Source organism: Chaetura pelagica, unplaced genomic scaffold (assembly GCF_000747805.2).
Source record: "Chaetura pelagica isolate M959 unplaced genomic scaffold, ChaPel_1.0 scaffold456, whole genome shotgun sequence".
NCBI lineage: Eukaryota > Metazoa > Chordata > Aves > Apodiformes > Apodidae > Chaetura > Chaetura pelagica.
Window position 1 is genome coordinate 670,003 of NW_009953574.1, and position 27,296 is coordinate 697,298.

A 27,296-nucleotide genomic window follows, 5' to 3' on the forward strand; every position below is an offset into this window, starting at 1 on the left:
GGCGCTGGAGGCGGAGGAGGACGAGGAGCACTGGCTCTACGGGGGTAAGTACCGCAACACCGAGCACCCGCGCCCCCAGGGCATCCCCCGCCTCAGGGGCCGCCCCGGGCTGGGGAGGGGCCCGGGGGATCCCCCCCGGGGTGGGCAGCCCCCTGAGCCAGCTTCCCCCTGCGGGCAGGGGCTTCAGAGGCTGTTTGGGGGTGGGTTATTGTCTTCCCAACAACAGCACCGTGATGCAGAGAGGCTAACGTGATGCTTTGTTTCGATTTCTTGATCATCCAAATCTCATTAAGCTGATGGATGCAGGGAGGCCCTGCTAACAGGGGACCGGTGTGTTTATGTGTGCCTGGGAGAGTGCAGGACTTTATTTAGACCTCTTTGTCCTTGTCGGCTTTCCAAATGAATCCTTTTATGTTTCTTCTTCCGTGGTATGTTAAAGGTCTATGTAAAGACCTTCACAGCTGACTTAAGTTCCTAACGTGATGTTTGCCTTTGCTCCTTTTACTGGGAAACTTTGGGGATGTATTTTCAATTTTGTTCTGTGTCAATGGTGTGAGGCTTCACTTCTGCAGAGAGGTTTTGTTTCTTGAGTTGTTTTTTTTAGTTGCCCCATTTCTAGTTGAACTTTGTTGGGAAAAGAATACTCATCTTAAAGCACCTTGGCACTACTGGGTGTTTCTGTAGCCATGACACATTTTGTGCTTAAGTTTTGGTGTGTTGTTTTTTTTTCTTGGATATTTTTCATCACTATTATTTTTTTGTTGTTGCAGATGACACCACTGGTAAACAAGAAGATGGACCAATTTCTGGGTGAGTCCAGAGGCTGGTTATTAATTATGACAATATATGCTGCAGAGAAGGTCAAGCCATGTTAAGTACAGTTTCAGTTAGTGGTATAGACCAAAAATAGCAGCCTGTTCTTGTCCCATACTATGCCATCATGCTTTGGCAAAGTGTTTATGAATTTGGAATCAGTTTTTTATTAGTTTTAAATTGGATCTATTTTCCAGTTTAATTCCCTGGGAAAAGATAAAGCCTTGAGAACTGGTCTTTGTGCTGGCCTGGCATTGGTAAAACTGTGGCCTGTGTTTTAACCTGGAAAAGCTAAAAACTTTGGGCTTTGGTTAAAATTTTGATGTGATCAAATCAACAAGTTATGAGAGATCTAAGAAGTATGTGATTTGGGTAAAACTTTGAGAAAAAAAATCACTGGAGATTACTCAGTGATGAGTTTTGCTTTTTGTGTATGGAAAGTAGTATCTATTCTTGATCATAACTCCCCTGTATTTGTAGTCGTGTGTTTTCCACCAGCAGAGTTTTCTCTCAGCAGAAGTGTTACTTGTTTGCCATTTTAAAATGTAACCTGGTTTTCAGAAGACTTGATCTTCGCTGCTCAGCACCTTCAAAAGTTTACTTCAGTGTTTATTGTCCTTTAGGTCATTGTGAATTCAATGTCTAGAATATCTGAGCTTGTTATGGATACTGTCCTACTTCTGTAGTAAGTATCCTGTGCTTAGGGAATGTGAAAACTCAATGAAAAACAAGTTTTAGGCAAACTTGGTAGATTGTTACCTCAAAATATCATATGAGCCTTGTGAGAAGAAGCAACTTCTATTTCAGAAAGAACTGTATGGCTCGTTTGCATGAATCTATTGTTCCTTGTCACTTCCATCTGATTGTAATTTTGCTTTATAAGCGGGGTTAACAGAGCTGAGTTTCCAGCAACTGTCTCCAATAACTGCAGGATGCTTGAAGAGTATTAATGGTCATGCTAGCTCTCTTCCCCCCCCCACCCTCTTTTTTTTTTTTTTTCCTCTTTGTTGCACAATGAGAATGTTCCTGAATGAAGAGCTGTGGAGTGTTTTAAGAAAAATTACTCTTTGTTTGCTGTGTTGTCAACAGCTGCAGCTCCAGGGTTACATTGCTGGCTTGTCCAGAGTATTTGTCTCTACCCATGAAGCAGAATCAGTCTAGTTTTGGATGCAGTATCCATGAACATTCCTTAGTCTACAGTATGTATGAAATGCCAGCAGTCTGTGCAGGATGCTGTAACATCAGCAATGCGTGGGGTTCTGGTGGCATTCTGGGGAAAGTGAAGTAGCTGTCACATATTTGTTCATGCAGGTGATTGCTGTGGGCCTGTCAGCTCCTTCATTCCTGGGAAGCAAACAGGTTAGGAAAGACTGTTACTTAGCAAATGTTTGTTTGAACTCCCAATTTATAAATTTTAATGCACACCCACAGATACTTCATGTGACTTGAAGGTGAAGGTAGTACTTGTCACTCTTCCTTAATTCAGTCATCCTGGATTTTAAAGAAAATTCCGGGGTTGAGGTCAATGTTACAAGATGCTTGAATTTGGCAAACAAAATGCAAAAGGTTTTGGAGCCACCTGTGAGATTGTCTCCAGTTGTTCATCTTGTGTGCCTTATGTATTAGCCTGTGTCTGTAACTTTGAAATATTTTTAGAGGCTGATTTTCCCTTAGGCATCTTGGCTACTTTTTATAATTTGAAGTGTCTTCAGCTGTCACCTCAGGAACTTGGTGAAAATGGGACCTGTGCTTCCTTGGTTAGCTGCTGAAACTTTATCCCTTTTTGTTCTTGGCTTGATTGTTGGATTTCTTTGTATTTGGGGCTTTTCTAATATAGGAGCTTCAGTAATTGCTCAGATTGTTCATTTGTTATTTTTTTATGCTCAATAGCTGCTTCTGGAGTTGCATTAGTGTGATCTTTTGGCTCCATTGTTTGGTGTCTCCTTTCCTTGCTGAACCTTTATCCCTTTTTGTTCTTGGCTTGATTGTTGGATTTCTTTGTATTTGGGGCTTTTCTAATATAGGAGCTTCAGTAATTGCTCAGATTGTTCATTTGTTATTTTTTTATGCTCAATAGCTGCTTCTGGAGTTGCATTAGTGTGATCTTTTGGCTCCATTGTTTGGTGTCTCCTTTCCTGCTGCTTCTGAAATGGCTTTAATCTGACCAGTGTTTGGATTCTGTTAAATGTTATTTATGTTTCTTTTTGAAGATTATTTTGTGTGTGTTTATTATTATGGGGTTTTAAATTAATAGCAGCATCTTCACAAAGTACAAGTGGAGACCTGGGCTATTGTGTCTTTTGAAAAGCCGGAATTATTTTGAAGTTCTGCTAGGTTTCACCTGTGAGAAAAATGGTCTCTCTTTATATTTTAGTTTTGTAACACTTGGCATACTCTTTTCTAGCATGTGTATACCAATTTGACTTGCTTGGCAAATGCAGTAAGCAATATTGACATTTGCACAAGCTCTTTAATTGGAGGTAAATCTGAACCTGGCTGTTGTTGCATTAGGACCAATTTGCAATGATTGAGAAGATTGGGTGGATAATTATCTGTCTTGTCTTCTTTGAATTTTAACTACTCATTAATGCAAGCTATTTGTAGAAACAATAAAATCACTTCTCCCTTAATTTCTACAAGACAGGTGTCCTTGCTGCTTGCTGAGTGTATTCACAGTTATTAGCATCCCAAAGGACAAGGTGAAGTTTTGCTTATTATGGTCCCATTCCCATCAGTTATGATTGTGCTGAATCAAAGCTGTTGTAGCTGCCACTTACATATTAGGAGTTGAGTGGTGTTTGGTGAGGCAGCTGTGCTGGCTGTCAGGCCCCCTTTGAACGGGCTCAACTGAATCTTTCCAACAAAAGCAAAGCCAAGCAAGGATGAATAATTTTCTTGTTGCATAATTGAGCTAACTGCCAGCAGAATAAACACACTACTGAATAAAGCCATTATATGAAAATCACCTGGAGAAGTGTTTTAGAAATGTTTGTAGGTGAACCTCTATATTGGGCTTGTCCACTTTCTTTTATCTCTCACATTTACTAGACATGCAGAATCTTCTCATCCTTTGCAAGATGCTCCTCAGGAGAACCGACCTGTCAACAATGAAGACCGAGAGATGTCACAGCACGTAAGTCTTCCACTGCAAATGGTAGACATGCTTATTTTTGTGCTTCTCAATACTCATGGGTAAAAAGATAAAAGTATGAAGATGTTGGTACTACTTAATATGTTGCGTTTGTACTGGAAGAGTGTCCTGGTAGTCAGTTCCAGTGCTAATGACAGCAACAGGCTTCTGCTCTCAGCCTGCCTTGTGCAGTGGGTAGTGAACCCTGATCTCAGTATTGCTTATGTCCACTGATCAGGTGCAGTGGTCTGACAGGAAGAGCACAACATGACCTTACCTCTAGCTCAGTATTTAGTGTGACTTCTTGAGGGTCAGTTAAATATGGGAAACACTGGGATAGAAAGCCCAGAGTGCTGGGAATCAGTTTTGATTCAGCCTCAGGCCTCTTAGAATGCAGTCTAGTGGCTCAGTGCTGAAAGTAGAGATCTTGCTTCTTCACCTCCTCTTCCTCTATTCTTTTTGATGGGTTTATTTTCTGCCACTGTGGTACATCACATACATGTGGTATTGGTTTAGCGTGTGCATCTTGCAGAACTGCATGGCTGGATGTCGGGAAGACTCCCTTTGCTGCTGTGCCCCAGCAGTGGTGCTGCACTGGAGCTGAGTTGGCAGCTGTAAAGTCCTCATGTGAAGTTAAGTGACTTGGAGACTGATTATGCTAAATAAGCTTCAGCAGCTTCCTAACACCAAAGTTGTGGTGAGACAATATTTGTTCCAAGGTTTAGGTGAAGCCTGGTGAATGTATTTTGGTGCTTTTTATTTGTGTACTGTCACCAAGGCCCTGTGAGAGAGATGTATCAGAAAAGAGCTGAGGAAAGGAACTGTAGGATGTGTTGAAGTTCTTAGAACTGACCTAAAGCTTCCCCACCTTCAGAAATCTCCTTATGTAGGGTCTCTTCTTCAGAGGACACAGTTTCTTTTTGGGCACCTATCCACATTGATGTTGAAAGCCACCTAATTTTGCTTTTGCCCCCAGAGACAACTTTGTATAGCCCTGGTGTGTGGTAGAAAGTTATGTCTTCATGTCAGAATAATTATTTCCAGTAGTTCTTCATCATGCAGGCTTTGTAAAGTGTGACTTACTGTCCTGGGGAAGTTGTCAGTTTTATGTATTAATGAGTTCCTGTGTGCTTGTATTGTTGCTAGGCCCTTCCAAGTGGTGAAGATGATGAAGATGACAGTGATAGCGACAGTGATGACGATGACGTGAAAGTCACTATTGGCAACATTAAAACAGGAGCACCATCATACATGTATGTGCTGCTGACGTTGGTGTTGATATTTGATCTGGGGTAGCTCTGAATGTTGATTGGCAGTAAAAGTGAGAGTGAGAGCTGATCTGTCTTCTGGGAGACGTGGCTGGAATGGGATTGGAAGCTGATGCGCAGCTCTGTCCTGCAATTGCTTGTGGGAGAATCCATCTATAAAATATGAGTGACAATTCGTGGGTCTGCTGTTGGAAACTTAACCAAGTAATTTCTGTGATTCATTGGGCAGAATCAAAGGTGGAAAGTTTAACTCATTATCTGTGAAAACTTCAAGAACCGAAGTCTGTATTGATAAGAACTTGCATAAGCTGTGAATTTACTAATTTTCAGCTCTCTGGTTTTTTATGATTCAGAAATGGTGAGGCTGGATTTGCAAACCAGGAAATTATGTCACTACCTGATTTGCATTGAATAAAAATAACAAGACCGCATTTTTACCTGCTGCTAGCAGCCTGCCTCTGAAGGAAATGTACTTAAATGTACCTCGCAGCATATTATTTTTTTTTCCACTTTATGGATAATTTCCTTCTCTTGTTGTAGAGCTGGTTTCAGTCTGATGGATTACTCTGAACAGCAATGCTCCATCTGGTAGCAGCTCACTTGGATGTACAGACATCCTTTTTGAAATCTGCTTCTACCTTTCCCTCCTCATTCCATGATCTGTGTGCTGCCGTGATTTCCCTGTTCAGTTCCATTTAAGTACAAAGTATGTTCCTGGGCAGAATGGTAACTAACAGTCTTTGAGATAACCTTTCCCTTCATGTCAAAAACAATCTTCTTGTGCTCTGCTGTCAGGCAGTAAGGATGTTTGCTGGGTTAGAGAGACTTCACATGGCAAATGAGTCTCATTTTTAAGGTGTTGAGACAGTACTGAGAATGTTAGAGAGGCATGAAAAAACACAAGTCAACTAATAATCTTCTGAAGGATGTCAGGGCTTGAGTATGTTTTGCATTAAAATCTTCAGCCAAGTAATTTGTTCAAATACCAACGTAGTGATTCTTTTTCATATAGGGGAACTCCTATGAATCTAAACTTAAAAACGGGTAGAGGCTATGGAGCATCTGCTTCAGGTATTGCTCTTGTTTTTATCCTTCACTTTTTGCACTATTTCACTTATCTGGCACTGACAGCTGGAGCAGTTGCACATCTTGATCTCTTTTTGGAAGGATATAAAATCAGTGCAACTTATTTCAACTAGGAATAGAGTGTTTCCTAAAGAGAAATACTCCAGGACAGTCTGAGGGTCCAGGGTGCAGTGGAATGTGTTCATTTCCCATCATTGAACAAGCTGGTTATAATTGTATTTAACTTGAAAGAAAATACATTGATAGTTACTTTTTATGGTAAAAAACCAGAATATTTCTAAACTATATTGTTGCACTGGTGCCAAACATTCTAAATTGCCTGGGGAAGAACTTTTCTTGTCAGGAGACTGAGCTACTTGCAGTGTAAAATACTAAAAGAAACAAAGCCTGACCTTGAGTCTCAGCTGTGCATATTGTTGCATATGAAATTTTCCCCACTGTTTATACTGTATATTGAGACTTGGATTGTGTCCTTCCTCATAAGTGAGACTGTCCTTTCATGGGTTTTAATTAATTCCATTTCATTAATGCAAATGACTTACCTTCTGATTGAGAAAAATAAGAATATATGCCCCTTTTAAGATTCTGTACCCAACAGATTTTTGCTGCTTCCAGTTAGGGCACAGGCTGCTTAAAACTGATGCGAAAAGTGTCTTTTGTTATGAGAAAATGTGTGGATCTTGGAAGGGAAAACTAAATATTTTGCTGGGGGAGAAAAATATTTTTTTTTTCATTTGGGATAAATTTTGTGTGTGCTCTAATACTTTACTCTGCTTGTAACACCAGTCTAAGTTGAATTTGCTTCTCTGCTGTTCGACTGTATATCCTGGCTAACTATTTATAGAGTGACTGAAGTACTTTTCATTTTAAAAGTTGATTGTGGTTACCTATATGCTATAAAGCCAGCAATGAATTCACAGCAGCACTTTATTTTTGATTGGAGTAATTTTCTCAGCAAATGAGGGGCTTGAAGACACTGCATTAAATGTAGTAACAGTTTCTCTCTCTCCAAAGCCAAGTTGCAGCCCAAAGGTATTGACTTAGATGCTGCAGGGAATATAAATGGATTGCCTGTTATAGAAGTGGATTTAGATTCATTTGAAGACAAACCATGGAGGAAACCAGGTGGGGCCTTACAGTTTCTTGTGGTAAATACTTTCTGCAGTTTTAGTTGTCTCCTTAATTTCACTTGTAATTTCTGTCTGTTTATTGCTGCTGGGGAGCAGGGAAGTTGGAACAATGCATATTGCTCAGCCTCTGATGCCTGTCTAGACAGTCAGTGACATGTACTGATTGATCACACTAGAATTAGGATGGTACCAATAAACTTGTGGTTTTCATCTGAATTTGATACAAAAGTAGTTGAAGCAATGAAAGAGATCCGGAGTTTTCTTGTGCTACTTTCATAAAACATACTAAGATGAAACGTTAACTGAAGTAAAAAAATCCACTTGACTCTTCTCAGAAATAATTCTTTTCCCCAACAGCCCCTGTATTTTATTTATCTTTCAGAAATATTGCTATGCTAAGGAAGCAGCAAGTAACTTGGCAAGTAAGCTAAGTAACCAGCACTCTGATGAACAGAAGCTAGTACAGACAGACTAGAAAAGGTAGCCTTTATTCTGCAGGGGGGTTCCTGTTGGTTGCGAAGTGAGAAAGAGGGGGCTAGGAAGAAACTAAGAAGGAAAACAAAGAAGTTCAGAGATAAAGCGTGGCAGTCATTGTGGCCATGCTGACATCTGACATCCCTGGCCCACAGTGAAGCCAGCTGGCCTTAAACCAGTGTTGAAGTACAAATAGGGGGAAGATATCTGCACAGGTGCAGCCTGGAAGTTTATTTTAGATGGCAAGTAGCTTGTTGCTCAACAGCCTTTCAGGTTTGTATCCTTTACAGGTAATTGTTGAGCAAGTTGAAATCTCTTTAAATGAGGGGAAGGAAGAAGTGTGTGGAAGAACTGATAGAGGGCTGAAATACAAGCTGATAAAATAGATAAGTAAATGTCATGTTACTGAGTCTTGTGTTGGTAAAATTTGCATCTTTGGGTGGTGCAACAGGAGGAGTGACCTACCTAGAAGATAAACCTCGCTGTACAGTTCCAAGCTCAGCATGGTCAAAGAGTGGTGCTTAGCCCTTATGTATCAGCTCCTTGTTTTAGAATTGGCCTGTCTAGGAATACTTTTGCAAGGGATGTCTGAGGGACATCTCAGCTGGGCTGGGAGATGCTTTGCACTGCTTCCTGTTGTGAGGTACACCTTACAAAGGTAGTTGCAGCTCTGACTGTTGCTCTGCATCTATATTTTCTTGCAAGCAATTTGTGGCCACCTCTCTTACTCAGAAGGGTGCATGCTGAATTGGCACATTTCACAGAAGACTGTCAAAGTAAGATAACCATCTTGGAAGGCTGTAGTTAGGATCATGACTGAATTGTAATTGTTTGTGTAGTCTGAGATGTATCAATAAAAAAACCTTCCACTTTAGCCCTGTTTCATGAAGTGGATAATTTCCAGAATCTCTTCTCAAAACAGCAAAGGCAGGGGTGGTCAGGAGCAGAACATGCTAGCTTAGCTGTGCCAAGAAAAAGGTTCTGTGGCACCATCCCATTTTTGTGGTGGTGGCTGGAACCATCATCCCCCCATGCCCTTCCCAGCATTCAACTCTTCTGCACAATTGCAAGAAATCAGTCTGGGATACTCCAGTAGGTGAGTAAGTGATTGCAAACATCTCTGTTAATAGCCTATATATGGGTTGTATTCTGTGTCCCAAATGGTCCCAATGCTGTTCAGGCTGTAGTTCCCCTCCCACCTGCAGGCACAGCCATTTCCACTGGGGCACACAGTGGCTTTGTTACAGGATGAATTAAGAGTAAGCTGTGCTCTCTGCAAGGTTTTTGTTTGCTTTACTCTTCATTTAAGCAGTTAAAGGACAATTGGAGAATTCAAGTCGACTAGAATCCCTGTGTTGACTTCTGCTCTTTGTCAGGTGCTGATCTTTCTGATTACTTTAATTATGGATTCAATGAAGAAACATGGAAAGCTTATTGTGAAAAGCAGCGACGGCTTCAGCTTGGGCTGGATCCTACTCCTCCCATCAGCACTGAAAATAAGATCACGGTAGGTGACGTGTTACTCCTGCAAATGCTACAAGGAAACTGGGACTTGTTTTTGTAATCACAGAGATGAGAGATAAAAGCAGAAGATGCCTTAATACTTAACTGTTCTACGTTCCTTTCAGTGATGAGAAATACGAAACTATCTTAAAGATTAAATTTCTTTGCTAAAGATCTTTTCTCTGTGGAACAAACAGTTCCAGCTGCCTGGCAGGTTTGAGCCACTGCAGCAGCAAGACTTGAGGGATTTCCAGTTGACTTTGATGCTTAAGGATATGAGATTATTAAACTTTTGGACTTTCATTGGGAGACAGTGGACAGCAGGCTGAGGCTGGAATAGCCAGCTAGTTCACAGAAATGTCTGCTGCCTTGGCTGAAGAATAGGTTGCTTGTTTGCAGGAGTCCTGTGATTGTTCCTCAAAGAGCCCTTTTCCTTTGCTGAGAGTTAATCTCGGATGCTACATTTGGTTGAAAGTAAGAGCATTCAACCTGTGTGTTGCATACTGCCTTCCATAGGTTCAGCAAGGAAGAACAGGAAATGCTGAAAAAGAAGTGGAAAACAACATCATCAAAACAGAATTCAAAACAGACTTCTTGGCTCTGGTGGGAGGACGCATGAAGGCTGGACCTCCTCCTAATAGGTGAGAGATGATGCAGACATAAAGCCTGGGTGCACCATGTTCTTCATGGGGGGGAGCTGGGATCCACCTGGGCCATGGAATCTCCTCAAGCCTGAAACAGAAGCTTTGAAACTTTACAGGAAGCTCCTGTGGTCACTCATTAACTGTTGTCTCCAGCAGTGTTCTCCTGAGGTTTGGGCAACCCTTGCCAGCCCATTGCCCTCTCCTGGGTGATCTCCTCAGTCTGGTGTTGTGCAGGGAGGGCACCCAGAGCCCAGGGAGGGCACCCAGAGCCCAGCTGAAGGGACACATTTCTGGGAGCAGAAAAAAGAACACAAATACTTGGGCTTTGAAGGCCTACAGTGCTGGCTGGTGCTTACTTGACTTACTCCCACTATGCTAATTTTGCCTCCTTAAGTGGAAGCGGGTTACATGTTTGGCAGCTGATAAGAGGAGCTGTTGGTTTCTGAACCTGTGTGTGGCGCTGCTTGATGCCTGCTAATTAGTTGTTTTCTCCAGTGGGAGAAAGGAACCACAAGGCTGGACAAAGCAAAACAATTGAGTAATTTTGATTGGCAGCCTCTGCTGGGGAAACCACTTGGACCTTAAGAGGTTCATGGGTTTTTTTATCAAAAGCTTTAGAATAACAGAGCTATGTGAAACCAGAAGAGCCAGAGCACTGGGCTCTGGGTGTTTCTGTTGCTGTGTTCACATTGCATCCTTGGCATACCTGTCTTGCAGAAATCAGTCAGGTATTCCAGCTTCCCACTTTGTCTGTGGAGACAATCAACTATCAGTATAAGCTGTAAAGCTCTACTCAGCCTGCTCAAATCAGTCTGGTTTGTTTCCAGCTATTACATGTGTCTCATGAGGTATTTGATCTGGAATGATTGTTCAAATCTGGAGAGTGTGTAAAGGATTCCAGCTCTGAACCAAGGTGTGCAGTCCGTGTTATTACACCCATGTATTGTGGTGCTTTGGATCATGTTACGGGTGTTCAGAGACACAACTCAGCCCTCCTGGCAGAGCTCAAACCGCTACAAGGTGAAAAAGGACTTCTCATTCCCCTCTTGTCCAATCTGAGTGCTGCTTCTAGACATATTTCCTGGGTGGAGAAGAATGTACAAGAGAAGTCTCTGTAATAGAGGGGAAAACTGCTGCTTCTCATGTCTTTGAGCCTAAAAAGATGCATCTGCTTTGTACCAGGAAGCTGGGTGGGACGATTGATGTGATTGGTGGCCAGGCAGGCACCATTAGGAGGGTAGAAGGAAGACGCCGTGATAAGCATGCCTCTGAGGAAAACCCAATCCAGGTACATGTTTTGTGCCATCTTGGCACATTTCTGGTTTTAATGCACTTCTAGTGAACCCTGAGCAAATATCTGCATTCCAGGCCTCCTCTGTCAGTTTCTATCTGCAAAGCAGTAGGTAGCGTAGCAACCCTATCAAGACACATGCATGTATCATTCCTTTCTGCAAATTGAATTCGTTGTGTGTTAAAACTTTACCTTTCTAGGAGCTAGGGATTGTCCTTTAAAGACTGGCCTTCTCATCTGAATGGTAAGGTCCAAGTTCCTTTTCTCATCACCTCTCCCAAGTGTTCCTCAGGGCATGTAGCTGGGAGGCTCCTATGTGGATTATTCATTTCTCCACTGTCAGGTTGGAGTCTACAGTTCTGCAGTGGAGGAATTTGACTAGGGGCTTGTGTTCCTTTTTACTCTGAAGGAACATTTAGTCTGAGCATCATTAGATGCAGCCCACCGTCCAGGTTTGAGCGGGCCTGTATTTCTGGGTCTTGGCCCTTGATAAGAAATAAAAGCCTTGGTTTGAAAACTGGGCTCAGTTCTGATCTTGTGTCTCCAGTATCTGACCATAAAGTTCTTGTTGGCTTCTAAGTAGGGGAGGGTGCAAGTGTAGGCTTTGAGGACAGAGAACTCTTCTCTCTTAACCACTTTCCTCCTACCAGCCACTTCTAACTCACAAAAAAAACCCCAAATATGAAGCCTTTCCCCTGTCTAGACACAATTCCTGGTTTTGTTTTTAAATGCATTTTTGTGGTCTATTTTTTTTAATGGTCAATTTTCCAAATTGACTAATAACTAAAAACAGAGTTTGTCTAAAAGAGAGAATTTTGTGGGAAATGGTTGTTATTCCTCCCCCTTTCAAGCACTGATACCTGTATTTCCAGGTCATTCTGATATCTGCATATTGATCATTCCTTCTGCAGTAGTGGGTGTGGGACCTGCATTTGTCAGACAGATGAGATTTCAGTCATCTTTGGTCTATGTGGGCACCATCTAGAGCAGAATTTGGCCTCTTGCTGCCCTCAGGAAAGATACATTTTGTTACAAAAATTAAAAAAGAAGGGAGCATCACTGTGTCACCCTCCGGTATGGCTGGCAGCTTCTGATCTGAAGCCTGTCTCAGTGGCAGTTCCTGTGAAGAAAATGTGTTCATAGCCCTGATATGTCTGGCACAGTTGTGTGTAAAGCTAGAGTCTAGCCTTGCTGCTGTTGTGTGGAAGAGGAGATACCTTGCTGAGCATAATGACTGCTCTGATCAGCACTCCTTCCTCCCCAAAAGGTGTTATCCCCTGGGTACAAGACAGCCTGGTCTCCCGAATGTTACAGTGCTGCCTCTTCTGGTGATGTTCTCCCTTTATTCCAGCACAGTGTGTTCCTAAATGCAGGACCAAAGAGATTTAAAATACTCTCTTGTAATTCCTCTGTCTTCTAAGGTCCTTGGAGACCACGGGAGCAAGCCCCAGCCCCCCCAGCAGCCCCAGCAGCCATCACAGCCCCAGCAACCACCTCAGCAGCAGCCGTTTGCACCACCAGCAGGTCCACCACCACCCCCACTCGCTGGGCCACCTCCACCACACTTCCTCCACCCTCCTCCTCCTGTTACTTCGGTTCCACCTCCCCTGCATCCTCCAGGTAGGTGTTCACACAGCAGTTGTGGCAGTTTGAGTCTTGGAGCTTCCAACCAGCCCTAAGTTTGGAGCACATCCAAAGCTTAATGGTTAAATGCTATGGAACAGTTGAGGAATCAGGTTCTTAGACCTGGCCAGTCTTTGTTCAGTTTCTCCATCAGTCTCTTCAGCATTTGCTCTTGAACACTTAAGAAGTGGCAGCCGTTCCTTGAAGGAAATTCTAGGCTTTGTTTGCATGAGAGAGCCTTTGGGTGCTGCTGATCCATTTGCTTTATTGAGAAATATAAAGAAATGGGTTCCTCTTTATCTGTGAAAGGAGCTAAGAAGATAGGAATTGCTGTCCTGTGTCAGATCAGGCTGGTCAGTTCAGAATCCTGTCTGGCTGTGACCCATTCCAAATGTCTCAAGGGTGATGCTGGAATTGGTAATTCTGCAGCAGCAGCAGCTGTAACAACTTTCCTCCTAATGCAGGTCAGTTTTTGGTTAGTTTCTGCCTTGAAATACCAAGATTTGCGTTTTTCTGTATTTGTTCTTGTGCATTTTATTGTACCAACTGCTCAAATAATGTGTGTTGACACTTAGAAATTCTTCAGTGTAAGACAGCAGCAACATTTAAATTTTAACATAAAGGTAAAGAAATAATGATTTAGGAAAATTAAATAGTATATAGGCAAGTTAGTTCTTAATAGCACCAATTATTCTGTTAGCCTGTTTGGTTAAATACATGAAGTGTATTCAGAAGTGTCCTTTTAGTTTTAGCTTGAGCTGCAGAGGTGAGAGGCTTTACCTGTTGTCCTCACTGGTTTTGCTGGTTTGTTTCCCTAGGTCTGCCTCCACCAGGTCCCATCCCAGGTAGGTGTTAACTTGCTCTTCTTAATGACAGTGATTCTGAACACACAGGTGGCCCCATCTGAGCACTTGGATTAAGTGACACAGGGTGACACCAAGACTCATTTTAGAGCACAGTTAATTTAAGGCTAATAAACTAATGCAGCATTGAACACCAGCTGCTTATCTAATATTTTGGACCTAAATAATAATCTGTAGGGCTTCTTAATACTATCTCATGTCTCTGAAGACCAATCTAGAAAGTGAAGCAGAAAACTTCAGATGGCAAAAGCCATTTAGTTAGATTTGAAGTGGTTTATTTCTTCTTACAGCATTTGCACAGCAGAAGTCTGAGTGACAAATTGGTGCTTTGTGTAGGAATTTGGGAGTGTGAGACTTAAGCAGAACAAATGCCATTTCCATCAGAAGCCTTTGCTCCCTGGTGTGCAGCAGAGATGGTGGAGACTGATAAAGATGCAACAACCAATCTTGTGCATTAAATCCCACTAATTCAGAGCTACTATAAAACTGAGTTTCTTCTTGCTGTAGGGTTGCAACACGTCTGCATCCCAAGAACCAGACTTTTCTGTCTTCCACAGGACTGTAAGGGTTAATGTTTACCCCTTAACAAATCTTATGTTTGAGATGAATAAGCCAAAATAGAAGGTAGTTCTTCTTTTATTTTTCCTTCCATACCCCTTCAGAACTAACACAGCTGTAGGATTTTAATTTTGGTAGGAGATACAACCCTGAAGGAAAATTACTCCATTTCAAACAGGGCCTTGTTTAGAGTAAAAAGATGCTTCAACTGCTTTGAACTGTAAACAGCAATGAAGTCTTGTTCCCTCATGGCAAGCTGTGAGGTCTTGGTGATGACTTCTGCTTCTGTGTCTAGGGTTGTTCCCGCCTCCTCTGGCGCCACCACCAGCTCTCCTCATTCCAACCTTGGATGGGTAAGACCACACCTGGGCTGAGCCATTAGTACAGCTGCTCCATAGTGAGGGAGGGAGGAGCACAGGTCTGGAATCAGGGGTAGTCCTTCTTAGTCTGGCCTTGGATTGGGGTGGGGGAGGCAGAGCTGAGTCTGTAGGGAATTCTCTGTGTGTTTGCTTCGATTTGTCATCTTCATGGCACTGGAAGGAGTCAGTAAAATCTGTGTGTGGGCTTAGGTCTAGCACAGAATGGTTGATAGCATGTTATGTTACTCCAGATGTTTTCTAGACAGATTCTCCAGGTACTTTGCAAGCACTGGTTATTTCCCAGGAAGCTTGTCAGATGTGCAGAAGGGAGGGGTAGGGCAGGGCAAGCACCTGAGTTACAGCAGTTTCAGAAGCTGTGGCAAAGCAACTGCACTTGTGGGCATTTCTGATGGTTTGCAATGCAAAGTGAAAGACTGACTGAAACCATGAGGTTTCCCGTGGGGATGTTCTGCAGGGCTCAGAAGAAGCTGGGGTGAAGTTGCAGCACAGATACAGCTGCAGGGGTCACTGCTGGTAGTAATGTGCCTGGTTTTCTCTCTCTCCAAAGCCAGCCAGCCAGCTACAACAACAGGCAGCCTCCTCCATTTGGCTACAATTCTGCAGGTGAGCATGGAAAATCACAGTCAAACTGCTTCTATCTCTGTTCTCTTGAATTTGTTAGTTTAGGCTTTAAGTTCATGAACATCATGCTATAACTTTAGGGTCTTCCTCGTGCCCCAGACTATCCCACACATGCTGAGTTTGACTGCCCCATAAGGTATTGGAAAGCTCAATGTTTTGCAGCAGTGGTGAAGGCAGTTTTGTATCTGAGTGCTAAGCCTCACATCACTTTTCAGTGCAGATACCCAGCAACAGAGAAGCATCTCCTGTGTGCAACATGTTCTTGCTCACACTCTCTTCCTTAGCCCTCGGGGACAAGCCCAACCATCAGCTTTGCATCTCCTTCTGTGCTTTTGAATGGCCTTCTCCCCCACTTTATCACCTTCCTTCCCTCCAGGCACATGCAGGCATCTGTCTCCTTTTGTTTTGTAATGGAAGAGGCAGTGCCAGAATTTTGGCACCTTTCCTTCCCTGTTGCAGCCCTGCCAACAGTGTCCACATTCTCTCCGTTTCCTTAGTGACCAGCACTTGGAGTGACACCTCCTTGATACCAACAGAGTCACAGGCAGCCCCACACTGTCTCTTCCTGAGAAACAGGAGCTTCAAGTGCTGTCACATGTGCAGTAGCTTTTCAGCACCTGGTACTGCTGTGGACCATGACCTCACTGGTCCAGCTGAGCAGGGCCCAGCAGGCCAGCGTCTGGATGGGGAAGTGCTGGTGGCTCTGGGCCTGTCAGGTGGCATCCCTCATCAAGAGCTGGTGCCTCTCCCTGGCCACCAGCCTAGGTCAGAAGGTACCAGGTGAGAAGGGAGACCTTGCAAGGGTGACCAAGAGCCTGGAGCTAACTATACTCTGCAGGCTCAGCAGCTGGCAAGGGGTGTCCCAGCCCTGCAGCCAGGATGTCCAGGTGGGATGGATTGAAGCTTTTCGCAGCAGAGACTTTACAGCATGCCCTGTAGAGGGACCTATAGAGATCAAGAACTGGGGGAATTCACACCCTGTACAGTAACATGGTGTGCAAGGGGCTGGGAGACTTTAGAATCATAGAATCGTTTGGGTTGGAAAGTTCCTTTGAGATCGTCCAGTCCAACCATTAACCCAGCACTGTCAAGGCCACCACTAAACCTCTCCCATTTTGCAACTAAATCTGTAAATACCTGGTCTTGCTTGCATCTTCCTCAAGGAAGAGGTGTTCACATGTTATTAGAAAACTGCTGAAAATAAAAAAGGAGGGCAAGGACAGGAGGGAGCTGGGCCACTGTTGTCTCCTTGGGTTCAGCTGAACCTCCAGAGGGTGTCTTTGGAAAGGGAGGGACAGAGGGGATGCTCTTAATACTTCAGATGCTCAAGGGTTCTGCTCTTGTCTCTGCAGATTCAGGTTTCATCAGCTACCCACCCATCTCCACATCCCATACACCCTGGGTGACCACGGTGGACAAAAGCACGAGCAGTTCCAGCAGCAGCCATTGGGAGTACTCGGGCTCCAGGCGCGAGCGGGAGAGGGAGCGGGAGCGGGAAAGGGAGAGGGAGAGAGACCGAGACCGCACTCCCACCACCAGTGAATACAACAAGTGAGTGCTCCCAGCTGCCCAGTAGGGAGCTCTGGCCTTGAGGGATGGGATTATAGATTGTACCAGTGTAATTTTCTGAAATGTCTGGGGAAGTGATACATTGGATCAGTAACAAGAGGACAAACAAGGAGCCCAGTGTCACTGCCTGATTTCCTGTGTCTGTTTTTTTTTTGTTTAAATCCAGCAGAACCAGTTACACTTGCTCTCTCACCTGCAATGTGAGACCAGTAAATGATATAGCCCTTCTCTGTTTACTAGGTATTTCACAGCTCAGAGTGAAACATTGGCTATAGAAGCTGCTGCTTCTTGTCTTCTAAGTACAACTGTCAGATCAAAGGAAAAGCCACCCTGCTTTGCTCAGCTCCTCCAGAGGCTTTCAGGGCAAGGACGTGCCATTTGCCAGGAGTCAGCCATGGAATATAAATCCTTAACCAGGCCTTTTGGCAACCAGCCCTGGAGACAACCACCTTGGTGGGATCTGATGTGATCTCAGGTGACACCGATGCTGGGAGCACTTGGGAAAGCAGGCTTTCAGCCTCCCAGTGTTGATCTAGAGAGCTAAAGTTAAGGTCAGGCTGCAAAGACTTCCTAAATCCATCCCTTTTTTGTTCTGTCACAAGCAGCCTTCAGACTCAGCAATACCAATAGCCATTCCAAACATGATCAGAAGGTGCATTCCTGGCAGAAGGGTGCTGCCTGCTGGGGAACTTCCTGGCCCAGGGGCTGAGCAAATAGGGCTGGGTTTTCCTAATCTTTTTTTTTTATAACTTACAAGCTTGTGGGCACCGTGGGTGGAAGAGGAAAGAACAGAACAGAAGACAAACTCACTGCAGTTGGGAGAGCTCAGACTCCCACACTTCCTGAGCAGGGTCATGGTGCAGCCATGTCCTGTGATCAGCACTCCTGAGCACATAGTTAGCATTTCTGTGTGCTTTCAAGCGTGCTGACCTCCAACATCATGCTTGCCAAAGCAGGGCAAGTAGCTGTGCTCAGTGGAGTCCTTTGGAGCCCTCTCAGGTGATTGATACTGGACATTTATTTGTCTGGCTTGTTTCCCTGAGTGTTAGGACAGTGTTTGAGGCTTCCTTTCTCGAAGAGTCTGAATATTGTTTCACACAGAGGGGTTTCTTAACCCTTTTAAAACTTCAATAAAGACTACAAAATGTAGAAGGAAGAGTATGGGATATATCTGAATTTGGGGTGCTCTGAGGTAGAATCCAACTGCACGGGAGGCAGAATGATGAAAGGAGCATATTTCTGTTGGTTTTGAACAAGGTAGATGGATGTCTTGGACATATTCTGGAAGGATTGTGAGGGGAAAACCTGTGAAGTGTTGGCCCCACACCTGCTGCTGAGGTGCTCGCTTGGCCAATGCAAGAACAAGTTTTGTAAACTTTTGTCTTGAGAACCCAGGAGAAAGCCACGATGTTCAACTGCAGTAGGCAAATGGAGAAAGTTCTTTGCCTGTGGTTAGAAGCCGGGACTGGATTGCAGCTTGGGTTGGAGCAGCAGCAGCAGCCAATTGCTGCAGGCTTTTTCAGGAGCATCACAAATACCTCAGCTCGATGACAGAGTAAGAAGCGACAGATTTAGTTGGCGAGGGTGGGATTCTGCAGTCCTGTCAATGTGGCTCCTGACTTTCAGATACTCTGGGGTGTGTTCCTCTGCCTCACTTTTCCTTTCTCTTCCCAAGTGATGATGAACGATACCGCTACTATAGCCGAGAGCGCAGCTATGACTTTGAGCGCGACTATCGCCGGAGCCGGGACCGCAGCCGGGAGCGCGAGGATCGGCACCGGGAGCGCAGGCACAGGGACAAAGAGGAGAGCAGCAAGCATAAGTCTTCAAGACGGTGAGAGCTATCTCGGGTTGGTCTGGGCTGTTGATGGGGACACACCCCAGCTGCAGAGGAGCCGGTGAACGTTCTCTTGAGTGAACCGTTGCCCTGGGTCATACTGGCTTCCTGTGACCTGCTGCTGTCCCGAGAGGTGACACTTGGGCAGAGAGCGCTCTGGGGCATGTACCTTGGGAGGAGGCAGGTCTGGCATGGGGAGAGGAGTCCTTGGTGTTTCTAAGGTCTCAGTAAGGCAGCTGGCAGGGTGTCAGACCACTGCCAACAAAACTGCAGCACTGTCCAATAAAAGAGAGGTTAACCTGTCCTAGACATGGCTCCAGAGCAGCATTGCTGCTACTGTTTAAAAAGTACACACAAAGTAAAATGCAAAACTGCAACAGAAGCATCAGCTTTCAGTGGCAGGTGTTCTTGTGCAGAAGAGAAGTGCTTTCTTCAGCCTGTAATCTGAAATTTCCTCTTGGAGCAGGAGGCTGAGTACTGCATGATCAGAGCTGTGCCCAGTGCTTCTGCTGGTGGGGCTGATGATGATCTGGACTAAGGTGAAACCCTTCTGGAGCAGAGCAGGATGTTCTCAATTCCAGCTTTTCTGGAAAAAACGTATTTGCTACAGATGATTTTCCTGTGAGAGCATTCTTCTAGCAGAGTGACAGGCCTGGTCTCTGGGCTGAGGCAGTGCTCAGTTGCTTTGGCATTTCACATCCTGGCAAGGACTTGAGCAGACTTGTTTGGGTTTTTTTGGTGCTTCAGCTTTCTTCTTCTAGGTGAAATCCATCTGTAGGTCATTACTTTATTTTGAAATTGGTATCAGAAAAACTCCTTCATTGTGACTGGAGGCAAAAGGTTGTTCTCATCCTTAAGGAGATTAATGAGTTTTCCAGAAAGAGCTGATTGCTGAAAAGTTGGAAGCCAAGTGATTAGGAAGAAAGGCCAGGACCATAAACAAAACTGAATAAAAAACAAATGGAAGCTGAACTGATACCAGACTGACAAGCCAGTAGATTTAAGGGTTATTTCTCAGCTTCCTCTACTCAGAAATGAAATCTGGTGTTAGACCTGACTGCATGCACCAAAGCAGTGTCAGAGGCTGCTTAAGAGCTCAATTTACAATGCAGGAGATGGGAATGAGGTGACTTTTCCTCTGCTCCTCAAGCCACGTGCAGATGCTCTGTCTTGCTCCAAGTGGTAAGATGGGAGTGTTACTTAGCTAAGGCAAATGGAGGAATACTTCTCATTTAAGGCCACTTCCAGTGCATACCAAAGTCCCTGCTTGAGGCACTTTGACATTTGAGCCAGTTGGAGGCGTTTGCAGGAAGATGAAAGGGTTTCCCTGTAGTTTTCAGTTTGCTGCAGATTGACCAGTCTGGAGGAAATCACTGACGCTTGTTTAAATTTAAAGGACAGTTGTATTGTTCAAGCAGAAGCTGCTGCTGCGTGTCTGTCCAGAAGGTGCTGGAGATGTGTTGAGGAGAGGCAATTGCCCTTTTCCTTTTTTCATTCTAATGACTGTGAAACCGTTTATTAGACAAGTCAGGAAATTACTCAAACCCAGGAGCTTTTCAGCAGAGCTTCAGTGGTTCAGCCAGTTGGGTGTCTTTGCTGCTAAACTGGTATCCCAGCAGTGGTAGGAATTTTCTCTACACCTGCCTGTCCCCTCAGAGGGCTGGGTGGCCACAGTGTCTGTGCTGTGTGACCATGTGTCTTCCTCTGATACATTTATCTGTTTTTTCCTGTGCTGTTTTAATTCTCCCACCTTCACACCGCAGTCAGCTCTAGAGACCTCGCTTGGTTTTCAACCCATGAGGAGAAATAGTTGCATGTTTGAGAAGCAGCAGAAAATCTCCTCCCAGGAATGGCCAAGAACCAGAGCTCCAACCTTCCCACTTGTCCTGATGGGAGACGGAGGCAAATCTTGGTCAGAGTTACTTCTAGCTGGGATTTCTCACATATCACAGGAATCCTGTACAAGTGTCTGAGCTGTCCAGCTGCATCTGGAAAGCAATTCTGTGTGAGGAGATAGAGGAGCTGTAAAGCACAAAGCTAGTGAAATGCCAGGTTTCAGTAAGCAGAAGTGGAAACAAGATCTGCCTTCCTCAGGGAAAGCCACGTTTCTCTAGCTTGCTTTCTTCTAGTCCTGGGATTTCCCCAAGATGTTCAGAGTGAACGTTTCAAACCCCTCTCAGATTTAGGATTCTTCTTTCTCTCAACAGCCTGGGAGCTTCATGTTGAAGCTTGAGATGTGTCAAAATGTTTAGAGTCTGTGTGGAAAGGACACAGATTTTGCTTGTTAAAACTACCCAAAAAGTACTACCAGCAGCCTGACTGGTGTGCTGCCCACCTTGAGCAGGTGGGTTCCAGCAGCCACCTCCAGTAGGGGGCACAGCCTGCCCTTGGCTCAGCACTGGTGCCATCGGGTGGTCCCAATGAGACATGGTGAAGCCTCTCTGCGGCAGACCAGGACACAGTGGCACCGTGGTGCCCTCAGCACGCCTGCTCTGTCTCCTATCTATACAAGATCAAAGTGCTGTGTCTCCACACCTGTGTTTTGGGCTCCTCGGGGGCACAGCTGTGCTGGTGCAGGCTCTGACATCCCCTCTCCCTTTTTTCCCCACCCCAGCAAGCAGCACGAGAGCGAGGAGGGGGAGAGTCACCGGCGCCACAAGCACAAAAAGAACAAGCGCAGCAAGGAGGAGAAGGAGGCCAGTGAAGATGGGGCCCAGGAGGGAGAGGAGCAGGACACCAAGGAGTGACCCCAGCCCCTGGGAGGAACTCGCGCCTTTTCAACCAGCGTGGCATTGGTGATGGGTTTTTTTTGGGGGGGTTGATTTTTAATTTTCCAAGGGAAGAGAGGCTGACTCTGGGCGAGCAGCGAGGTGTGTGGCAGTGCTCTGGGAGCTGCTCATGCAGTTAAACAACTCCTTTTTTTGTTTGTTGTTTTTTTTTTTTTTCTTTTTTTGATACAAGACAAAACACAGCAGTACTAGTACACAAAGCACTGAGCTACTCTACTCATCAACATCCCTAGGGAGAACTTTGTTGTATCAGATCCTATGGTTTCTGATGGAAGATGGCTTCAGCTGAAACTAACGCATTTAGGTAATAGTTCTTTTTGTTTATTTTTTGTCATCATCATTCCTTTTTGAAAAATAGGACAGTAAGTGCGCCTTGAAATTTATTGTCCAAAGAAAAGTGTGATTTAGAGTCCTGAGGGCCAGCTTAGAGTCTGGCTTCTAGTAGTGAAAAGTCTCATCCCTGAATAAATTTCTTTACAGCTACAAAAATGTTTTCCGATTTCTCTGTGGCCAGCGAGGCAGCATGTGAGGAGCAACTGCTTGTTCTGGTGGGTCACAAGATCCTGCTTTGGTTGGACAGTTTTGAGAAGCTGTTCTGGGTGTTTGCACAGAATGCACAAAGACTTCAAACCTGAGGGTTTTTTTAATCCATTGCAAAAAAAGTTCTATCCTATATCACACCTTTAAGTGAAAAATCATCATAAGACCCATAATAAGAGCATGAGTTTCTCTTTAATTATTTTTTACTAACTTTTTAAAGTATCTTCCTCTACTTCGACTTGTTATTTGAAACTGATGTAGATCTTTGCCCTAAAATAGTGTGGTTCTGAAATGTGATGTATTTTTTTGTATTGTAATCTTGCAATCTTGAGTGACATGTGGTGCTGAGAACCTTGGAGCCCTGAGCCAGCAGAGCACTGTGAGAACAGCTGATGAGCTGTCACAGGGCACTTGGTGAGGCGTGAACTGCAAAACCTGTAGGGAGAAGAAAAGGGTGAGAGGGTTGTTTGGTTTTAGTTTTTAATGTAGCTTTTTAATGTGCAGTGAGACCATGGACAGTGTGGGTGCAGGGGGGAGGTGTGTGCACTGAACTGGAGGTAAAGGGCTGGGGCTGGAGCAGTCACAGTGTCCTCCCTCTGCAGCCATCTGATTCTGGTGCAACACCACGGTTTAGGGATATGGTTTAGGAATGTGGCATCTCTCCAGGGTCATCTGCTTGGGCATGAGATGAGGGCAGCCAGGAATCCTGGCTGGAGTGAGGGGGAAGCCTGCACACTTCTCCTGGGCTCATGGGGGTGGGTCTTGGCTGGGATTTCCCAGTGGCTTTAAGGACTGGGGATGAACTTGCTTTTATCCAGTTGTCACAGAGGAGTGATCAAAGGGACACTGGTGAGAAGGAGTCAAGAGCCCTTGGTATGAGTTCCCTGGAAAGACACGTGTCACAGATGCTCCCACGCTCCGGTTCCAGCACACAGGACCAGCTGCACCACGTGGGAATATCGAGTGGGAATGGGGCCAGGCATCCTCAGCTGTGCCTCCAGAAAGAGCCCATCTTCTGCCAGTATGAAATGTGGTTGTTTTGGTTTTTTACAGAACACAAACCCTGAGATCCTTGGCGCTAGCTGCTGCCCTAGAGGCCAGGCCAGGCAGTGTCCCCTGACCAGTCTGAGCTGGATTTTCCCTGGCAAATGCAGGGCAGTAGAATTTTACACAAAGGTAAGTCCAGGGTTTGTCCCCCAGCAGCACTGCTGCTTCATTTTTGTCCTCTAAGGCAGGTGTGGTGCCTCTCCACAGCTGGATAGAGCTCTTCTGCATCCACTCCCCTGGTCCCTGGCTCTATGGAGGTGACAGAAGCTACTCAGCCTGTAAATAGGCTTAATTAATGCTGAGCACATCCTGCCTGCATCCTTCTGACTGGGCTCACTGGTGGTGCTGTGGGAGAAGGGATGTAGAAGCTTGTATTCAGGCAGTGCTGCTTCCTCTGGTGTTTTTAGAATGTTTTTACAGATGGACCCAACTCCTTTTTGTTGGTAGGAGGCTTATACTGCCAGGAGCAGCTGTGGATTTAAGGGAAATAATTTTAAATTGTATTATTTTAATGAGATAGAGGTGAAATGTTTGTCTTGAATGTGTTAGAGAAGGCTAAAGGTGGGGTTTTGGAAATGCTCCTGCACTGTAGGAGTTGAAACACAACCTAATCCAGTCCCAGTCTGGCCATGCAGTTCCTCTGGGAACAGCAGCCCTGGTGTTGCAGTCATTGCTGAGCTGTGCAGCACACCCAGCCAGGGAGTTAAGCCTCACAAAAGGAAGTTTTATTTATTCCCTGGGTGAGCTTTTCAGTCAGTTCTGAGCCCCACAAGCAGTAGGAGCAGGAGTTGAAGGGAAGGGTAGGTGAGATTTACTTTTGTCAGGTTTTTTCCTCTCGCAACCATTTCAGGATAGTCCAGCTCCTGTCTGGGGAGGAGCAGAGGACAATTACCTTGTTTCCTGCCTCACAATGCCAGTTTCTTGGAGCAGTGTCTGTTGATGAGGTGGACATATTCCCAGGGGGTGTTAGCTGATAGGAAAAGGTCAAAAAACCACCCACGAGACTTTTTTTTCAGTAATATTAGAATAATTTATGAAGGCATCAAAACAAATTCAACATCTATTAACAGGCTGATCTTGGAAACAATATTTAAATTACTAGGACATTTTGGTGAAGTTGAAGGCACCTTGAAACAAGATGGAGTAACAATAAAAATCATGCTGCCTTCTGCAGCATCCTTTGCTCAAACTGAGCACCAGCTCCACAGCCTTGTCCTGCTGCAGTTAATAGAAGTGACACTTGGTACTGCTCAGTAGGAACTGATTTACGTCAATATGTGCAGGCACAGATTCTGCACATGGATTGGAAGAGACAAAACTGCTCCAGGTTTTTCTGTTCCTTTTCCCCAGGCACCTTGCTGAATTACTTTGCTCTCAGTGTTCCGTAGGAATAACAGGATAAAAAGCCCCCAGAGCCCAGCTGGTCACAGGCTGGTTTTGCTGTGTAAGTCCCCAGTGGTATTTATCACTCAAACAAAGAGGCCACCCCCTGTGCCAGAGACACTTCTGAAGGGTTGGAGCCTAAGCTATTTCTGGGCTCTGATAACAGGCTCTGCTCTGGCCTGCCTGAAGCCAAGAGCCAAAGGAAGTGAGGCTGTAAACACCTCAGCCAGGCAGCTGGTGAGGAGCAGTTCCACTCTGCAGCAAGAGCTAATTAGGGAGCAGCCAGCTCCAAGCACAGCAGTGCTGGAGCCGGTGATGGGCACTGACCTGCAGGCAGTTTGCTGCAAGGAGGGATTAAACATTCATTCTGTGTAGCATTTTTACAGGTAAACTTGATTCTTATAATCTGTGCTGGCCCCATAAAAGGTGCAGCTGAAACAGCATTAAGAGGAAAGATCACACAAGGCAACCTGGTTTGAGAAAGATCTGTCACTTCTACTGCTGACTAACAACCTAAAAAGGGAGGAGATTGCTTCATGTGGAGTTTCCAGGTAGGAATATACCAGCTGGGCTTGGCTTCTGCTCATTTATTGTAAATATTAACTCTGCAGTGGGTTTGAACTGAGGCCATGCTGGGCACACTAACCCCCTGGAGGCGAGGACATCATCCAGTCAGTACAATGTGACTGAGGCAGCTGATGACCCTCTGAGCTTCCCCTGATCTAGTGGGTTGGCAATTTGCTGATGTGTGACCTGAGCTGCAGGAGTTGTGCCTGACTCTACAGATGCTGTGCTAGGTACAACCTCCTTCAAACGGGTTATTGTAACAAGTTTGTTTAATCATCTGCCTTCTGTGGGAAAAGCTGCTTTTTTTTATCAAGTCATAAAACCAGGGAAACTTTCCTGAAGAGAGGGATGAAAATGAAACAAATTCCTTCTCTCTGGCTAATGTGACAGATGCACTCCATTCCTTAACCAAACCAGGGGAAGATTGGTACAGGCTCCAAAGGAGGTAAAGGCCTGAGCCATAAGCAGGCAGAGAACTGCTCTAGTTCCAACCTGTTCTGTGAAAACCCCCGAAGGAGCAGAGCCACAGCCAGGAGATGCATGAGCTTGCAACACTGATCATGTGGTAAACATCATAGCAGGTGGCTTTTCCATGACTCCTTTATCAAGGAACAAAGAAATTTGGGGGTACAAGGAGTCTCACACATACCTGTGCTGTCACATGTAAACCAACCTCTTTATTCCTTCTTGGAGCTCTCTCTGCTAAAGCAGCTGGCTGTGTGGTTGTGACCTCCCCAGGAGCTGGGACACCTCAAGGGTGCTCCTCAAGGCTGAGAGGCCTCTCACCAATTGCAGGTCTTTGGTAAGCAACTGACATCAGGGTCTGTGACAACTAGGGGGTGACAGGACCTTCATCCAAGTAAACACAGCTCAGCCACACTAACTTAGCAGCTCTTCAGCTCTCAGCTGAGAGTCAGAGGTGGGTTTTTAATGGATAAACACATTCATTAGGTTTCACTAACCTATAAATATCAAGATGGGATAGGAATTGCTTAATTGGATCCACATCCTTACTGTTTTATTAGTGGCTTTTAAAAGCATCTATAAAATGACTCAGTGTCCAAGGAGGACAGAGAGCAGGAGCAGAACTGCATTAAACTAGCAGGGGAAATGGGGCAGTTGTGCCGGTTTTGACCTCTTCAAAATGTAAAGGGGAAAGCAGAGCTCTACAAGTGAGGAAAGTGCCTCAGAGGTGAGTTGTAGAGGAACACTGGAAAAAGCTCTCTCTGCAACACCCATTCTACAGAGCTTTAATAAGCCCAGAAGCTAAAACTGTCCCAATTAACTGTGACTTTGAATCCAACAGCCAGATTTGACAATAACCTCAGCACAATGAAGAAACTTTTTCTCCAACGAGGAAGCTTGAAGTCTTCCATGGCATATGCTGTGTAGCCAGAGTTCAGCATTCCCTTGGTTTGTGTGTCCCACGTTTTGCTTTGTGTGATGGCCAAGTGCTTCCTGACAGGGCTGGTGTTTGGTTTGAGCTGTCACACCAGGCTGCCTGGCCAAGACACCACAGTAAGTGTGACCTTGTTCCTTTGCTCCTTCAGCATTGGGATCAGTTCCGAATTGCTCATTCCTATTGCTGGCACTCCATTTACTGCCACTATTTCATCTCCACACCTGAGCAAAAGACAGAAGGCATGGTCATCAGGACTTCATTATTGTTAACTTTGCATCCTGGGAGCCCCAAGGTCACTGACCATCAATTTTGTTTAAGTAACTTACTAGCTTCTGACTCAGAGGGCAAGGGAAAAGGAGGACACCTCAGACATCCCCTTTCTGCTTTTATCTAATTAATCAGTTAAAACCTTAACAATCTTCTGAAGCATAACTGTTAATTCCCCTTAGTTGCACCTTTACAGAGAACACTCATTAATACAAGACTTAGTCTGTTACAACTTTGGTAACAGTATAAACTGCACCAATGTGTGTCTAAGAATTAGGAGTCTAACTTTTGGCTCAGCTCATTAACAGGGTAACAGCCCCTCAGTGAAAAGGTGCACGGTGACCTAAGAACCAACAGTGCTTCTGACAGAGCCCCCAGCCCCCCAGGGCAGCCCACACATACTTGAGTTTCCTGTCTCTGAAGGCAGGAGTCCCAGGCACGATGGTTTTGATGAAGAAAGGCTGGTTTCCTTTGCTTTCCTCAAAGCCTCCAACAATGCTGAAGCCCCAGC

At 44.9% G+C, this 27,296-nt stretch overlaps 1 protein-coding gene across 1 annotated transcript; it reads left to right on the top strand.

The window, feature by feature from the left end:
- Position 1: 1 nt before the first annotated feature.
- LOC104390528 (pre-mRNA 3'-end-processing factor FIP1-like) lies at positions 2-21,537 on the top strand (the record flags this gene model as incomplete). The annotated part of the gene is made up of 16 exons (XM_009999679.1): positions 2-44; positions 771-810; positions 3,862-3,946; positions 5,090-5,196; positions 6,224-6,282; positions 7,312-7,422; positions 9,278-9,408; positions 9,921-10,045; positions 11,231-11,336; positions 12,761-12,959; positions 13,781-13,807; positions 14,679-14,736; positions 15,311-15,366; positions 16,737-16,935; positions 18,629-18,787; positions 21,405-21,537. Coding segments are annotated over 16 exons (1,638 nt in total), but the record flags the coding sequence as incomplete, so codon positions are not given.
- Between the last annotated feature and the right edge of the window lie 5,759 nt (positions 21,538-27,296).